Source organism: Bos grunniens, chromosome 25 (genome assembly GCF_055505025.1).
Source record: "Bos grunniens cultivar Pamir isolate PY7600 chromosome 25, Bosgru_T2T1.0, whole genome shotgun sequence".
In the NCBI taxonomy this organism is placed as follows: domain Eukaryota; kingdom Metazoa; phylum Chordata; class Mammalia; order Artiodactyla; family Bovidae; genus Bos; species Bos grunniens.
Window position 1 is genome coordinate 38,788,037 of NC_141189.1, and position 14,874 is coordinate 38,802,910.

At 48.1% G+C, this 14,874-nt stretch overlaps 1 protein-coding gene across 1 annotated transcript in view; it reads left to right on the top strand.

The window, feature by feature from the left end:
• The first annotated feature begins 6,790 nt into the window (after window positions 1-6,790).
• The window catches only part of LOC147345472 (ectonucleotide pyrophosphatase/phosphodiesterase family member 7-like), a 36,662-nt gene continuing 28,578 nt past the window's right edge, over window positions 6,791-14,874 (top strand). Inside the window, exon 1 of the mRNA XM_086375915.1 lies at window positions 6,791-7,043. Within this exon, the coding sequence (XP_086232041.1) occupies window positions 6,791-7,043 (253 nt within the window). The remainder of the gene's footprint in view (window positions 7,044-14,874) is intronic.

Here is a 14,874-nt window from a genome sequence, read left to right on the forward strand (position 1 = left end):
CCAGCATCAGAGTCTTTTCCAATGAGTCAACTCTTCTCATGAGGTGGCCAAAGTACTGGAGTTTCAGCTTTAGCATCATTCCTTTCAAAGAAATCCCAGGGCTGATCTCCTTCAGAATGGACTGGTTGGATGTCCTTGCAGTCCAAGGGACTCTCAAGAGTCTTCTCCAACACCACAGTTTAAAAGCATCAATTCTTCGGCGCTCAGCCTTCTTCACAGTCCAACTCTCACATCCACACATGACCACTGGAAAAACCATAGCCTTGACTAGACAGACCTTTGTTGGCAAAGTAATGTCTCTGCTTTTGAATATGCTATCTAGGTTGGTCATAACTGTCCTTCCAGGGAGTAAGCATCTTTTAATTTTGTGGCTGCAGTCACCATCTGCAGTGATTTTGGAGCCCCCCAAAATAAAGTCTGACACTGTTTCCACTGTTTCCCCATCTATTTCCCATGAAGTGATGGGACCGGATGCCATGATCTTCGGCACTTCAAGAACAACCAACGTGAATCTTGCCAAAGTGAAGCCACAGGAATACCTTTTTTGAAAAATTTCCTTCATTTCAGATCCTTCTTTGGAATTTCCAGGGCTCAACAACATGTGAAAGATTCCAGAAAGCAAAATAATTTCTGAGCTTTGGAATTTCCCTGAAGATAGTCCAAACCTGTGAAAATTTCACAGGAATTCACCCCAAACCCATACAATGGACAACACTAAGAGTGAACTGTAAAACTGTAGACTCTGGGGGACTATGATGTGCCAATGCAGGTCCATCAAGTATAACAAATGCACCGCTCGGTGGGGATGTTGGGCGTGGGGGAGGCGGTGCATTCGTGGAGCAGAGAGCTTATGGGAAATCTCTGTCCCTTCCTCCTGATTTTGCTGGGAGTCTAAAACTGCTCTAAAAATGTTGTCTTCAAAGAAAATTTTCATAAAAGTTTCAAACAAAAAGGACATTGAGGACATAAGTTGGCTCTGAGTTGGATCCTAGGAACTCATAGATCTTCATCAGAAGGGATCTGTGTACCCCACAAGCTCACACCCTCATGGGCTATTTCTATAGCACCCAAAACTTAGTAACTTTGAACCACAACCATTTATTATCTCTTGTGATTCTGTGAGTTGGCTGGGCATTTCCTCTGCTGGTTTCACCGGAGTTCACTTGTAGCTGGAGGTCCAGCTGGGCTGGAAGGTCAATAATGGCCTCACGGATGCGATTGGCAGATGGTGCTGCTAGTGGCTGGGAACTTGGTTTTTCTTCATGGGCCCTCTTGTCCTCCAGAGCCCATCTCCACACGGCACCCTGAGCAGGAGAGTCAGGGCTTACTTGGTGCTGCCTGCCGCGAGAGCCAAAATAAGCTAAGCTTGAAGGGTGCTCAAGACGCAGGACCAAACGTCAGACACCATCAGTTCAGCTGTGTTCTGTTGATCAAAGCAAGTCGTAGGCCAGTGCAGGTTCAAGGAGAGGGAAATAAACTTCATCTCTTAAGGAAGAATTTGCAATCAGAGTGCAAAAAGGCATTTCTGGGGTGTTGCACTCATCTTTGGAAAATACCTAACACACCCACACACTCCTTTACGTGCAACCATCCCTCCAGGTACATCTGTTGCCAGCCAGACCCTGAACTGAACAGTACTCAAGGGAAGAAAGAGATGAGAGTGTCCTGCATGCCAGCTCTCCTCTTGCTTGACTTCAGCCCCATCATAAGCAGACCCCATCAGAGTTTACATCCCTTGAGAAGCACTGTACTTGATCTTTGGATCAATCGGTAAGTATTTGAATCTGCAGCAACAGCCTGCCCATAGTAAACAGTTCAACCCATGCTAAGTTTTTCCCTGCTGCTAAATCAAGCTGAGAGAATCACAGTGAGGTTTTATATTCAAAGAAATGTTCAAAGCCCCAATCATCAACAGGTTTAACAGGATACATCTCCTAATCCTTTCCTTTCATCAGAGATATCTTTTTTTTTTTTTTTTCAGCCTACCACCCTCCCTTCTGTTGAGATTTGCATCTCTTCCTACCATAGTCACATGGCTCTGGTGGGGTTCGCAAAGAGCTGGACACGACTAAAGCAACTTAGCACACATGTTCCACGTTCTTACTTGACTCCCCCCTCCCCCACCCCCTCACTTCCCAGCCCCCATGCAGTTGATTGGTCCAGGGATGGCAATCTGACCCAAACAGGCCATTCAAAGTTCTTCCCTCAGGTTTGTTTTTCCTAGCTGGAACTGGGAAAATGCAGTCATCCTCTGTGATGACAGGAACTATGGAGTGAGACAAAGAGGAACTTCTGTGGCCACACTCCTCACTTTTGGAGAAAGCCAGTCCCAAGCAAGAGGAAACTGAGGTGATATGCAAAGTCAGACACAGAGATGGGGAGAGAGATCTGGGGTGTGAGTCCCTGGAGCCAAGCTGCGACCCTGCCTTTCTATAGAGTGACTTCCACCACCTGGGAAATTACACCCAAAAAGGCCACATGCAGATGCCATGTCTGCAGCCCATTGGCAGTAACTGCTCTAGACCTACACACACCCCAGGCTGAAACTCCCCACAATGACCTTCTTCCCTGCCTTGAGTCACTTCCCCACTCGCCCATGGGTGCTCCCTGGGGATGCGCCCAAATAAGCCACTTGCACTCCCATCCTTGTTTCAGGATCTGCTTTGAGGGAAAACAAGACTAAAGCATGGTCCCTTTTCTTACCTACCCTAGTAAGAGATAGGTTTTTGTCATCTGCAACCAAGAGTTCTGACCATTACCTTCTGCTGGGATGATTCCTAAAATGTGTTTGGAAATTTCCTCATCTACATTCCAGTGACTATGTCATAAATATGTTTTTTTTTTTAAACAAAGTCTAATGGGATTTCAACCAAAGTTTCACAAAATGCACTGTACTTCTGTACAGATTCCCAGTGACTGATATAAATGTCATGCAAAAGAAAGTAAGAGTCAAAGATAGCTCTACTGGGCTGGCAAAGAAGAATCTAGTCCAAGATGGCATGGGTGGGAGATGTTTCCAGAACTGGAGGGCCCTCAAGCCTGCATGAGCCACAGCTGAGTGCTAGAACAGCTTGAAAACGTAGTGGCCAGGATGAGATTTGCCCTCTCCTCCATATTTCATTCTCCACCACATCCAAACTGCTAAGTAAATATTTGCTAAAACAGATGGTGGATTTATACCTTCCAAACTAGAACTCAACAAAGAGAAAGCAAGATATCAGTGCTATGACAATAAGCATCACTGTGGCCACCCTTAGAATTCTCTCTAGCCAGCCACCTCCCCCAGTCTCTGCTGATTGCACCAAAGGTTGCACTTTGGGGAAGATTCAGGAGACATGGTGTGTTGTTGCATGACTGCTGGCTGTTTTGTATCTGTTTTCTGTATTTCCAGAATGTTAAGATGTATGTGGATTATTCCTAAAAAGGCCTAAATGATTAACAAACAATTCTCAAAGGGCCAAACTACTTAATACAAATATTCACATTCCTTCCAAGAATCTACACACCAAAGACTCAAGGTTCTCTTTGAACCAAAGAACATCTGGCCTGGGACAGTCCTGATCCCAGCGTCAACAGCAGCTCTCTTCCAGGCCTGGCTTTCCCAGAGCAGCATACATTGTTCTTTGCCACCAAGGATATCCAGGGACACAAACTAAAGATAATGATGCTTTATTGGCCCTCAGTCATCTGTCCTTTCCATGTGCTGGAAGGAGTGCCAAGTCCAATTTGTCCAAGCACAAAATAGCATCATTGGCATCATTAGATCAGATATGGAAGCTATCAGTGGCAATTTATTATTGTATAAAAAGTAAACAACATTTGCTGAACACTTAACCAGTGCTAAGGACCAATGTAAGTGCTTTACCTGCTGCATTAACAAGATAAACTAAGTTATACCACAGTAACAAATTATCCCAAAATCTCAGTGGCTTGGCAACAGAGGCTGACCTCTCACACTGCACATCCACCATGGGTTAGCTGGGAACTATGATCTATTTGACCACTCAGAAACCCAGCATGATGGAAATTCTACTGTCTCAACACAAGGCTTCCACAGTTCCTGTGGCAGCAGTTGACAGGGTGAGGCACTCATACACCAATCCTTGAAAGCTTCAGGCTGGAAGTCATACATGTGGCTTCCACTCAAAACACAAGGGCCATGATTACAAGGGGGATGGGGAGTGGCAGGGGTGGGGGTGGGGGCAGGTGGATATTCCATGAGCAGTAAGCATTCATGTCAACATACATCATTTCATCGGCGCCTCATGACTTCAGGAAATATATCATTATTCCTTTTGTACGGAGAAGGGAAGAGAGGCACAGAGAGGTTATAAGATTTTCCCCAAGTGTAAAATGTAAGCCCAGAGCAGAGCTGTGAGCCCAGCCTGCAGGCTGCAAAACACCCTCAACTGCTTCGCTGCACACTCATCACAAAATTCTACAAAATTCCATCCTAGAGCAAAACACCATGGTAATTAATAAGAGAGGCCAAGTTATGCAAATACAGAGTGGAGCTCTCCTGATGCTCCACCTCCTCACCCCAAAAACTCAACCTAAGCAAATACCTGGATCAAAATTCTCAGGCAATTTCAGGAAGAGGGAAACGGGTCACCTCATCTGGGTCTGATATTCTGCCTGCAGTCCACCCACATCAAGACAAAAACCTGAAAACTTCACCCAAAAACCTGGGCAGACTGTCACCTCCTGTCACTGGAAAGTCCACTGATGACAGCTTTATACAACTCACAGATCCTTCAAAGCAGAAAAGGTAAATGTCATCCGTGTACTTGTAGAAAGCGGCCACAGGCAGGTCTGTTAGGAGATGGTTGTCACATCCAGATGAGCACCCCAAGTTAGATGTTACCAACAGGCTAATTCCTCCCAGCCTGCGAAACCCAAGTCTAGCACCACTTCCTCCCGGGAACCCTTCTCTGTCTGGCTTCCCCAGGCGAGGACCCTCTCCCTGTGCTCCCACATCACCTCCAATGTGCACCTGTGGCAGGATTCCCCTTTATTTGTCTGCCTGTTCCCTGGACTCTGAGCCACACAGGCAAACTCTGCATCTAAGCTTGTGTGTATCAGGCACCTAGCATATATCACGTGCGTTCTCAGTCACTAAGTTGTGTCCGACTCTTTGCAACCCTATGGACTGTAGCCTGCCAGGCTTCTCTGTCCATGGGATTTTCCAGACAAGAATACTGGAGTGGGTTGCCATTTCCTGCTCCAGGGGATCTTCCTGACCCAGGGATTGAGCCCACGTCTTCTGTACCTCCTGCATTGGCAGGCAGATTCCCTATCACTGAGTCACTGGAGAAGCCCATAGCACAAAGAATGTGCTCAGTAAATGTGGGGTGGAGGGATAGATGCTTAAGCCTGTTCACAGCCATTTGTTCCCTTGGGGAATTTTATATTCCTGTGTGCACCAAACATGTAGCCAAGTATTAAAACGACAGCCACAGCCTCACTTCTGCTGGGTGGCCTTGGAGAGGTTCTACAGCCTCTCTGAGCTGCTTATTCAGCTACAAAGTAAAAACTGCCTCTTAGATATGTTGTAAAAATTAAATTGAAAGTGGGGAGTATTCAAACAAAAGCTCATATGCAAATGTTCACAGCAACACTATTCACGACAGCCAAAGCATGGAAGCAAGCCAAATGCCCATCAGCTGGTGAATGGCTGTGGAACATCCATACAGTGGAATATTATTTGGCCATAAAATGGAGTGAAGTACTGACACATGCCACGGCACCACTAAAGAACCTTGAAAACATGGTGCTCGGCAAAAGAAGCCAGACACAGAAGCTCAGATGCTATACGACTCCACTTATATGAAATGCCCAGAATAAGTCAATCCAAACAGACAGGACTTCCCTGCTGGCCCAGTGGTTAAGACTCTCAGCTCCCAATGCAGGGGGCCCAGGTTCGATCCCTGGTCAGGGAACTAGATCCCACATGCTGCAACTAAGACCTGGTGCAGCCAAATAAATGAATAAAAAAAAAAAAATCCAAACAGACAGAAAGCAGATTAGTGATTGCTGGGGACTAGGGGAAGGGAGGAATGAGAAGAGACTGCGAACGTGCGTGGGTGAAAACAGCCTGAAGCCAGAGAGCGGTGAATGTGAATGTACTAAACGTCAGCCCTGCGAATGTACTAAATGTCGCTGAGACTGTCCGCCTTCAAGTGATTAAAATGGTAAATTTTATCTTATGTGTATTGGACCACAGTGATTTTTTTTTTAATTCTTATGGGGAATGTTCAACTTAATAACCTTTCTAGAATTTCAAAAAAAATTAAATGGGATAGAATAGATGATGTATGTACAGTTCCCAGACCTCATGAGCATGCAATCCACAGTGGCTGTTTTCATAACGAACAGTAATTTGTTCTCCCTATAAAAACAGGCTATATCGAGTAAAGGAAAGCACCAACCTAATTTGTTCTCCAAATGTTCACAACAGTGGAATTTGTACAAGTCCAAAACATTTCACGTGGTTTGCCTTTTTATATCATAGTAAGATGCACATAATCCTGAGCATGTTTTTCACCATTTTAGAGTGCATGGGGCCGCAGCATTAAGCGCATCAGTGTTGCACCACCACCACCACCACCCGCCTCCAGAGCTCTCCCATCATGTCAGACGTGTGCCATCTCATTAGGCTCCAGGTGTTCTGGTCCACAATAGAGCTGAGGCAGAATTATCAACGTGGACTTTGCTCAACCGCAGATAAAACAAGGGAGAAAACGGGAGCAGGCTGTGACCCCAGCGGTGAGAGCGTGGGAGGCGCTGAGACATGACAGGGCCCCGGGCCCTCGCGCTGCTGCTGCTGCCCGTCCTACTGGGCTGGGCCGGTGGCCACCCCGTCCCCGGGACGAAGAGCTTCCGCAAGCTGCTGCTCATCTCCTTCGACGGCTTCCGCTGGGACTATGACCAGGACGTGGACACCCCCAACATGGACCGCCTGGCCCAGGAGGGCGTCAAGGCCAAGTACCTCACGCCACCCTTCGTGACCATGACCTCCCCATCCCACTTCACCACCATCTCGGGTAAGCTCTGCCCCACAGCCAGGCCACTGTGCCAGCAGAAGCCTGGCGTCCACCGTTCCCTGAAACAGAGAGCTGCTTCTCTGGCACCTCTGGGGAGACTGAGGCAGCCCACACGACCTGGGATCACTTCCCTGGAAGAAGTGCTAGCTTAAGCATGCTCGGGCATGCACAGGGTTGTCTCTAGAACCCATGGCCTGCAGACAGGATGGGGGCCACAGCGGCAGCCTCCAAAGGCATCTCTCCGATGCCCTAGGCCCACCCTGCCCTCCACCCTGCCTTTCATATCATGGCCGGTGATCTTGTATACAGTAAATCATTAAAAGGTTTTTATTGAGAATAATAAAATATTAAAGCCTAAAGTAATCAGTTAGATCAGGTAGCTCCCCTGCTTAATGCTGGTGCACTGGAGGGACATGTACGATCTTTGAAGAGAAGTTAAATCTTGTCTTTCAATGACCCAGAAGGTCCCCACAGCCTGGCCCCTGACCCACTCACTCTGAGCCTCTCTCATCTCTCTTCCTCTCACAAGCTTCCCTCCAGATCACAAAAGCCCCCTGCACATGCCTCCAACCAGCCCCCACTTGCCTTGGGGTCTTGCCCAAGCTGGCCGCTCCAGCTCACCTGGAGCATGCGGGTCACTGGGAGAGACAGATATCAGAGAAGTAAGCACATGAATAGATGTCACTGCAAGCCAGAGAAGCACCAAGACGGAAGAGGACAGCCTCTCTGGGAGAAGACAGCAAGGGCAAATGGACTGGAAATCAGAGAGACAGGGAAGGGCTCCTGGAGGAAGACGGCAGTTGAGCTGCCAGTGAAGGAGAGGTTGGACTTTTCTGGTCGTCCAGTGGTTAAGACTCAATGCTCCCAATGCAAAAGGCCTGGCTTCGATCCCTCGTCAGGGAACTAGATCCCACGTGCTGCGACCAAGAGTTTGTATGCCGCAGTTAAAGATCCCGCATGCTGCAAGGAAGATCAAAGATCCCGAGTGCTTCCCTGGTGGCTCAGTGGTAAAAAGTTTGCTGGCCAATGCAGGAGACACGGGTTCAATCCCGGGTCCAGGAAGATTCCCCTAGGCCGCAGAGCAACTAAGCCCGTACACCACAACTACTGAGCCTGTGCTCTAGAGTCGGGGCCGCAGCTCCTGAGCCCACGTGCTGCAACTACCGAAGCCCGTGTGCTCTAGAGCCCGTGCGCCACAGCAAGGAAAGCCACCACTATGAGAAGGCTGCGTAGCAATGAAGACTCACCACAGCCAAACATAAGTAAATAAAAAGAAAGAGACCTCGGGAGTCCAGAGGAAGGAAAAGTGTTCCAGGCAGAGGGAACAGCATGTATGAGGTCTCTGTGACAAGAAGGAACGTGATGGATCCAGAATGCCAGTTGCCACTAAGCAAAGAGATTCCAGTCTAAACGAGAGGCAGAGGAGGAGGCAGTCCGGATGCGAAGGGCTCCCCTGTAATTAGACTAACAGTGGCTTCCGTTTCAAATTGAGCCTGATGTCAGGCTCTGTGCCACAGGCTTTGCCTTGGGTATCTCCAGGACAACACTGCAAGCAAGTGTTGTCCCCGATCCACAGGTGAGAAAACAACAACTCCACAAGGCTGAGTAAAACTGACCAGCCACTTGGCCAGAAAGTGGGAAGGGAGAAGCCAGACTAGGAACCAGGGTGGCCCTGGACACACAGAACTGGTTCTGCTCGTTCTGAACTGGGAATCGGCAGACCCCTCTCGCCGGGCAGGGAGGGGTGCTAGTAATGTGACCTCAACACACACACACCCAGAGAACCACTTGCTGGGGTCCAAGCGCAGCTCTGGGAACCTCTAACATGATGGGCAAACTGCTGGTGCCTTTTGGCTGGGACTTCCATCCAACTCTCAAAGGGACCCTTGAATCAGAAACTCGAAAAATAAAGCTGAGCAACCACTCAGAGGGAGATTTGCTGAGACGGATTTTACTACATGTAAACTCTTCCAAACACAAGTCATTTGGGAACCATTAGCACCAGGAAGCAGGAACAAAAGAGCACTTTTCTCTACTCCCCAGCGGCATTAACTTCATAACACTTAAAGATCTCCCGTGGGCAGATTCTGGGTCCTTGAGCGCTGAGAATACAAGGGGCACAAAATATTGTAAGGCATGCTCACCTTTTACTGATCCCAAGAAGGCTTTTGATGAGATGATACACAAGGTGAGAGCAAATTTTTTTAAATTACAAAATCATCCCAACACTACTGCCAGCAGGAAATGGAAGCCTTACAGCTTCAATGGAGGGTAATTCAGCAGCATCTCATACATTACAAACACACACACTTTCTTATTTGGCAGTTCCACTTCTAGGACTCTATCCTACCATTATAATTTGCTTGGTGGAAAATGATACACATACAAAGTTATTTATTACATTAGTTTGCAACAGTGAAAGAAAATAGAAACAACCTATCCATCAGAGGGGAGTAGCTAAATAAAATACTGGACATGCATAGAATGGCATACTCTGTCACCTTTAAAAGAAAAACTGAGAGGGGTTTCCCCAGCAGTCCAGTGGTTGGGACTCTGTACTTCCACTGCAAGGGGCACAGGTTCAATCCCTGGTCGGGGAACTAAGTATCCCACAGGCTGTGCAGCACAGCCAAAAATACTTTTCTTTTAATTTTTTTTTTAACGAAGAAGAACTGAGGAAGCTTTTTGTGTCTGGTAGGAAGTTATCTCCAAGAAGGATTAAGTGACAAAAGCAAGATGCAAAGAATATGCGTAGTACACGTATTTGTGCACATACGTGTGTGTATATGTGCATATAGTTGCTTATAGATGCACAGAGAACCTCTAAAGAAATAAACAAGGAACTGGTATCACTGATTCCTCCAGGAAGGGGACAGAGTGGAAGGGAGACTTTGGATTGTACATTCTGTGTACCTTTTAGATCTTGGACCATGTGTATGTATTGCCTATAAAGTACTATAGGTCTATAAAGTGCCTATATACATAAATTCACCACTTTATAGAAAAAAGCATGTTCTTCTATCCTTCTTATTTATAACCAACCTGCCATTTATTGAGGTGGTGAACAAGTCACTGCTTTAAAACAGGTTTTGCAGCCTCAGCACTGTTGGCGTTTGGGACCAGACAGTCCTCTGTGGTGGGGACTGTCCTGTGCAGTGTGGGATGTCGGGCAGATCCCTGGTCTCCATCATCTAGGTGCCAGGAGTGTCTCTTCCTCACATTGTGACAACCAAGAATGTCTCAGACATTGCCCAGCAACCCCGGGGGACAAACTGGCCCTCAGCTGAAACCCCTGTTTTAAGTGACTGAACCACAACCTGGCTTACAAAAATGCTCAGGAAGTACCACAGTCACCATATCCTTCAATTCTCATAGCAGTGATAAAAAGTCAGAACAGGTGAGATATCCGAGGCCCATGAACATACAAATCTTTCCTGAGGTCCCACAGCAGACCTTCTGCTGAGGGGCAAAGCAGGACTTGAACTCAGCCCTGGATGGTCCCAGACACTTTAGCACGGTCTCCCTACCTTTAGCATGCCTACAGCCATTTGGTGTTCTTCCTTCTAATTAAGTAGTCATCCCAAACACCTTTGAATGTTGCACATCCTCAGAGCTCCCAGGCAGCAGGGAGACATCCTGAATATGTTGTGTTAACGACACAGAGGCCACCCTGGACCCAGCAAAAGCACCAGCATCTGTCTTCGTGAGCTGGGCTCAAGCCGACCTCTGTCTGACTCCTACGTGGAAAAGGATCATCCGTAATAGAAAAAAATAATGGATAAAAATTGGTGTTGCCAGCACCCAAAGACCTCTTCAGATTCCAGGGGGTAGGCCTGACACAAAGTATGATGTTCTTACGAACACCTCAGGGCCAGTTAAGTCAGGAGAAGGGTGAGGAGACAACGCTGCTGTCCTGCTGCTCAGCTCAGCTGCACCGGCAGCTGCTCCCACAGGAGCTCACGGAGCCCAAAAAGGCAAGCAACCACTCCTTCAAGCTTCCCAGACAGAGGCCAGGAGATTAGGGACCAGGCGGTCCCAGGCAAGGAGCGCGCAGCAGGGAAAGGCCGTGGCCCAGGCCTGAGACGTAGCTGACTTGCCTGATGAGGTCAGAACTCTGAGCAGCAGGGCCTTCTTGTGCCTGGGGGCTGTCAGGTGTGTGGTATCTGCGCCCTCATCCCAGACCTAGGATCCCTCATCAGTTGTCCTGATGCTGGTGAAGAAAGTCTTCCTGGAGAGTTTGTTAGGACTGTATTCATCCTATCAACTAACGAATACTGTTGGAGCATCCCTGTGGAGCCGGGCAGGGCAGAAGATGGCCAGCTTCCCACTAACGTGTCTCCAGAGTCTGGCCCTCTTTGCAGGGCTTGACCCACAGTCCCAGGCTCCTGCCCACTCTGCTCCCAAACTCCACACATCTTTTGGGAGGTTTCGCTTCCTTCTCGCTGGAACTCCACCAGAGTCAAGGACAAGGAGCCCCTTCCTTGGCGATCCTTCTGCCTCTGGGCTTCCTTTCTCAGGGAATCAAACAGGAGAGATTTGTTCTTACTCCCGTGTGTCCCCCTGAAGCCTTTTTCTACACCCCAACTCCTCCATGGCTCCCAAAAGAGGCTTAGTATGTAAACCCCAAAGCCAAAAGGAGTCTCTGATTTCTCCACTTTCCCCCATGGGATCCTTTCCTCGGGAAATGAAAACAGAAATCCTGACTGCTTGAATGATGGAAAGACTAAAGGAGAGAAGTTTTTTGTTTTTTTTTTAATATTTATTTGACTGCGTCGGGTCGCAGTTGCAGCATGTGGGATCTTTGACACTGCGGCATGCAGGATCTTTTGTGGCAGCATGCAAACTCTTGGATGCGGCATGTGGGACCTAGTTTCCTAACCAGGGATTGAACTCAGGCCCCCTGAGCTGGGAGCATGGAGCCTTAGCCACTGGACCACCAGGCAAGCCCCAGGAGAGAGGATTTTAAAAACAAAGCTGGCTATTAATTTAAAATATCCCACTTCATCATCATTCCATGTCAGAAGATCTTTGCATCCTTACAAAGCATGTGTTTTTCCTCCAAGTATTTGCCGCCAGCACTGCCTGCAAGTGGGACTTCTGGGCAGGATGGAGGCTCCTAGGACCTGGGTAATGTTCTCCCTCCAGCCCCGCAGGGCCGGGCACTGGGCAGGGCTGCATGTTGATCAAGCTGCTTCCCTCTCTCATCGGAAGGGCTGTTACTTCCTCCAAGGTAGTTTTGTTCTTCCCACCTGGTTCCACCCTGCTCCTTTCATCATCCCCCACCTCCTTGAACACATACACACACACACACACACACACACACCCAGGGGTCTTGGCCACAGCACCTGACTGTTCCTTTAAATGGAATGGCACATTCGTTTTCTATGGCTGCATAACAGCCACACAAACTTAGCAGCTTAGGACAACACCCATTTATTCTCTCTCAGGCCCCATGATCAGGACTCTGAGCATGGCTGACTTTAGTCCTCTGCTCAGAATCTCACGAGGCTGCAGTCAAGGTGCCGGCTGGGGTGGTCTCATCTGAGGCTCTGGGTCCTCTCCCAAGGTTATGTAATTGTTAGAAGACTTCCTTTCCCCGCAGCTGCAGAACCCAGGCAGCTTGCTCCTTCAAGGCCAGTAGGAGAGGATCTCCTCCAGACTCTCTGCTAAAAGCGCACCTGCTGAGGTCAGGCCCAGCAAGGATAATCACCTCTGGATTAACTCAGAGTCAACTGGTTAGGGCCCTTAGTTATCTCTGCAAAATCTCTTCAACTTTTCCATGTCCACTGGTTAGAAGCCAGGCACAGGTCCCACCCATGAGCAAGGGAAGGAAATTCTACAAACATGTATATCCGGAGCATCAATCCTGAGGCCATCTTAATTCTGCCTATCATGAGTAGGTCATGGTTGGGGCTCAGACAACCAGGGGGGAGCATCGGTCTTTGTGGAAAGGTGACAGGTAATAGGGGATGGTGCCCCAGCATGGAGCCCCAGAAAGCCCCAGAATTACGGTCTAATCCCTAATGCCAAAGGGCACACTGACTGACCATGGAGGCTGGACTACCCCCATCACAGTCTCCACATCCATAGGAGACCCCCTCTGTTGCTTAAACAAAGGTGATGATAACAATGATGATTCTGAAGAAGGAGAAGGAGAAAGACTGCTAATTTGAAAGTACATATACTAATCTCCTAGGGCCATCATAACAAAGCACCACCAAACCATGGGGCTTAAAACAACAGAAATTCATTGTTTCATGGCTCTAGAAGCCAGAAGTTTGAAATCAAGGAGTCAGTAGAACAATAAAGCTATGGTTTTTTTTCCAGTAGTCTTGTACATATATGAGAGTTGGACCATAAAGAAGACTGAGAGCCAAAGAATTGATGCTTTCAAACTATGGTGCTGGAGAAGACTCTTGAGAGTCCCTTGGTCTGCTAGGAGATCAAACCAGTCCATCCTAAAGGAAATCAACCCTGGATATTGATTGGAAGGACTGATGCTGAGCTGAAGCTCTAATATTTTGGCCACCTGATGCAAAGAGCCAACTCACTGGGAATGACCCTGATGCTGGGAAAGGTTGAAGGCAAAAACAGAAGGGGGACGGTAGAGGATGAGGTGGTTAGATATAGCATCACCAACTCAATGAACATGAATTTGAGCAAACTGGGTGATAGTGAAGGACAGGCATGCTGTAGCCCATAGGGTTGCAAAGAGTCAGACACAACTTAGCAGCCAAACAATGAACAAGAGCGATACTCTCTGAAAGCTGTAGGAATCCTTTGTCTCCTCCAAGCTTCTCGTGGTTTGCCCATGATCTTTGGCATTCCTTGACTTGTAGGTACACCCCTCCAGTCCTCTGTCCAGCCCGTGGAGTTCTTCCTATGTCTCTGTCTTCACGTGGCTGTCTTATTAGGACATCAGTCACTTGGATTAGGGGCACACCCTCCTCTCTAATAACCTCACCTCTGCAATGACCGTTTCCAAATAAGGTCATATGCTGAAGCTCTGGGGTTTAGGACCCCAAAATATCTTTTTTGGGGAGCACAGTTCAAACCCATATTCCCAAGACTGACTCCCCTTGCACCAGTTTGCTTCTCAGAACCAATCTCTGTGGCCAGGGGAATGGAATGATGCTAATCACGTGCCCACACCCAGGTCAGGGTGGGGAATGGCAAGCCTGACACAAACCATGTCACCCATGGGGGACTAATGGGTCCCAGGTGGAAAGTCATGGACTGTCACCAGAGGGAGAAGCAACAGAAGAAGGACTAGCATGAACCTCAGGGATCTACCACCCAGCCTGGGCCCCATGGTATGGGGATGTGGGGGTGCACTCAGTGACCCAAGACCGAGTCCCAAGAAATCCCAACTCCGTCCATGGGTCTGTCCACAGGGCAGGAGTGCCCAGTGGATTCAGTGACCACACCTCCCAGCTGTCCCTCTGTGTCCCTGAACTCTGTCATAGTTTCCCTCAGACCTTGCTGAAACGAAAAGCCATTCTCTGGGGGCGAGCAGCTCATTCCGCTAGTTTAAATCACACAATTCCCTCTCTCTCCTCCAGAAGCCTGTACTTACTGCTCCATCACTGGTAATGACAATGAACATTTTCTGCAATCTCAGTTTTTATTGCAAAGTGATTGAGGACCAGCAAGATTAAGTTATGCTGCTGAAACTAAGGAAATCCCGCCAAGCAAATAGTGGGTGGATAGGAAGTCTTATGGCAGCATGTACTTCCTCCCCCAAGGAACTGACTGAAAATAAGAAGCTAACACCACCACATTTCAGATGAAAGCCACAATACTGTAATCTGACAATTTTAGATCTAGTCAA